Below are 3108 nucleotides of genomic sequence, written 5' to 3'. Positions count from 1 at the left end.
CAGATGAATGGCACCTGAAGAAGCTAATTACAGTTTTTGTCCAGCAAAAAAGAATCGACGGGTCATTGGCGGCTATTGTACGGACCATCAACTACCTAGAGAAACCGAGTTGACTAATTGTATCACAACGACAAGAGCAGTAATGAGCACTATTTAGCAGTATTGGCATTCAAAAAAAAACCGGATTCGCAAAATCAAGGAGTCAGGGCCTCCACCTTTAACTGTATATCTTCCTTATCATTCTTATAATAAATAAATGAAGTTGCGTCTTTTTATCTATCTACCAGCCATCTATTTTCCAACTTTGAAAACCGGGAGTTTTTAAATTCAGTGTCCTGATAAATGATAACTTCACCGACTACTAAAAATATGAAGAACCAGGAATTATTGAATTTTCAGCAATTCAGAATATTGACAATTGACTACAGAGATTTTCTGACAACTATTCAAAAAGTCAATTCTTGGGATAAATCAAAATTGGACCCTTTTAGGCCCCACGAGCCAATTTTCATAGATTATTGAGACTACTGTATTATCGCTTACCCTCCCATAGAGCTTCTTTTCTCCTGGCACTCAACCAAGTTGGCAATGAAGATGATGGAAAGAATGACGAATAGCCACGGACGCATGGTGCTTCTGAAAATTTGGAGTTTTGGAAGATGGACCAAAGATTAGAAATTTCAAAAAATTATGTCAAGGGTATTCTGCAGCTTTCAGAAAACACGAAACAAAACTAGAACTTTCAACTTTTAAAACTTTTTGTTGACCTGAATTAGAAGGGCCCCTTTAATAAAAGGGTACCCTTCTAATACAGGACTTCATATATAGCGTCTCCTAGGAGTCTAGATTCAACTGGCACACCTCATCAGAGCGCATTTGTACAAAAAAGTTTTCAACTACAAAAATGAAGATCTATCTTTGTTTGGTATGTTCTGAAATTTTCAGAAATTTCTCGATTTCAGAAAACAAGAATCCTTTGTTTGAAAATGAAAACAAATATTCTGGAACAAAGTATCAAAAGAGAATCAAAACGAAAATGAAGATGATGTCATTAGAAGCATTATAAGGAACCTGGAGAATCTTAAAAAGGAAAAAGAAGAACACAATTCAATTATCTGAAATCCATTGTGTGTGTTGCAAAGAGGAATAATCTAGAAAGGGAAAAAATTCTGAATAGAAAAAAGAAGAGGAAGGAGGCGGAAAATTTTCGAAGAGAGACCACATCTGGAGGTTGTATATACATAATTAAAATATGATCATTTTTAGATCATTCTGAAATCCTGAAGAGACACAGAGACTGGGTTATAGAATTTCCTGTTTTTCAAGGATTCCAGATGTCACGTTGTCGGATTCTTTCAGGTTTTTTGTTCCACGTCATCAGAAAAAATAGGTGAGGAGATCTTTACAGAAATCCCTTTTCTAGCATCACTGGATGCCGAGACAGATACGATAGGAAGCGAGAGACGCAGAAAACGAGACGCTATGACTGCCTGCGTCACTTCTGAACTTCGAACGCTCCTATCGCGGCTCTCAGGAGTCCTAGAAACTTGGTTCTTTGTTATGAATGTGTAAAGTTTCGAGATCTTTCTAGTTTTAAAGATTCGCAAGCTGGAAGAAATTAAAAATTTTCAGAATCTAGGTCACATAAAACGCGGAAATGCCCACCAAGGAATTAGAAAGGAGAAATAAATTTTAAAATTGGCCAGTGCTCTTCTTTAGAGCAAAAAGTGGTTTAGGGACAACACAAATCCTAATTGCATTTCTCCTTCTGGACCCATTGGATCTCTTGGTGTTGACCTAGTTGAAAAATAAGCTCCGCCCATTTTTCGAAAAGGCTGTTACTGAAGTCAAGAAGTCTACGATTAGGCGCCGCCTATTTTGAAGAGCTATAAGAGTTCAGAAAATCAAAGTGGATTACGATAATTGAAATTTTAAGTGCTTTACACAGATCACAGAAATCGGAAAGTATAGACTTAGAAAAACTGAGAAATTTTAACAATAGTCGTCTTATGCAGTCGTCTTATGAAGAGATCAAAGTGGATTCGATTGATGGTTATCCGGAGTTTTTAGCGGAACTTATCACTAATTGTCTCCGAATACGTCCATCAACTCGTTGGAACCCGGACCAAATCGAGCGTTGCGCCTATCTCCGAGATCTTCCAGAACCTGATAATCAGTGTGTTTCTAACTGTGTGAATGAACATTATCAACGGTAGTCAAATCAATTTTTCTCAATTTAGCAAATTTTGAAAAATCTTAAAAGTTCGAAAAAAAAGAGAAAAACTTGATTTCAGAAGTTTTCATTCTGAATTTCAGAGTCCTAGACATTCCGGATTTCAGAATTTCAGAGTTTCAGAATTTCAAAATTTCAGAATTTCAATTTTCCAGAGCACTAGAATTTTCGGATTCTTGAATTTCAGAATTTGAAACTTTTGAAATTTTTCTCAGAAAAAAAAATGAATTTGATATTACCAGAATTTCAATTTTAGAAGACAAAAATTCACCAAAATCAATTTTTCTGATATTTGAGAATTTTTTTTTGAAATCTCTTTTTCTACCAGAATACTTTGGGACCAGAAAATGTATTGGTCCGTTTGTTCAGTTCGGAATCGAAGTGGTTGAAACCCTGAAGCAAGATGGCCTAGAAACTTCTCGGCCACTATAATCCGAAATTTCCAAAATTTTCTAGAAAACTCATCTCTGATGCTATCTATCGTTTCCAGCTCCAAACCACAAACCACCCTCTTCCTTCCGAAAAAAACATATATTTATTTACAAGATGATTCATTTGTAATCTAATTTTCATATATAAATTCTGTTCTTCATCGCCATGCTTTTCAAGAAAAAAGGTGTCTAGAGAAAAAAAGAAGATTAATCATTTTGATCCATGAGATAAATAGAATTGGTTCTTTTTTTACAGGTATCCTCCTATATACAGCTGAAACCAACAAAAAAAAATACGAGAAGGCAATTTTCTTCTTCACTAGACACTCTAATTACTGGACCAAGGAATAAGAAAAGAGAGGGGAAAAGTAAGGGTATTATTATTATTATTTTCAGATCATAGGCAGGAGGAAAACACAAAACAAAGGAAGAAAAAAGAAGAAA

General features: G+C 35.2%; 1 protein-coding gene across 1 annotated transcript in view; it reads right to left on the bottom strand.

The window, feature by feature from the left end:
- Window positions 1-629, bottom strand: part of CBG14884 — a gene marked incomplete at both ends in the record, with an annotated part of 3000 nt that extends 2371 nt beyond the window's left edge. Inside the window, one exon of the mRNA XM_045242683.1 lies at window positions 544-629. Within this exon, the coding sequence (XP_045095547.1) occupies window positions 544-629 (86 nt within the window). The remainder of the gene's footprint in view (window positions 1-543) is intronic.
- Between the last annotated feature and the right edge of the window lie 2479 nt (window positions 630-3108).

This window comes from Caenorhabditis briggsae, assembly GCF_000004555.2.
Source record: "Caenorhabditis briggsae complete genome, chrI, whole genome shotgun sequence".
Lineage (NCBI taxonomy): Eukaryota > Metazoa > Nematoda > Chromadorea > Rhabditida > Rhabditidae > Caenorhabditis > Caenorhabditis briggsae.
Note: the sequence above shows the minus strand (reverse complement) of the source record. Positions and strands in the feature narration are given on the sequence as shown.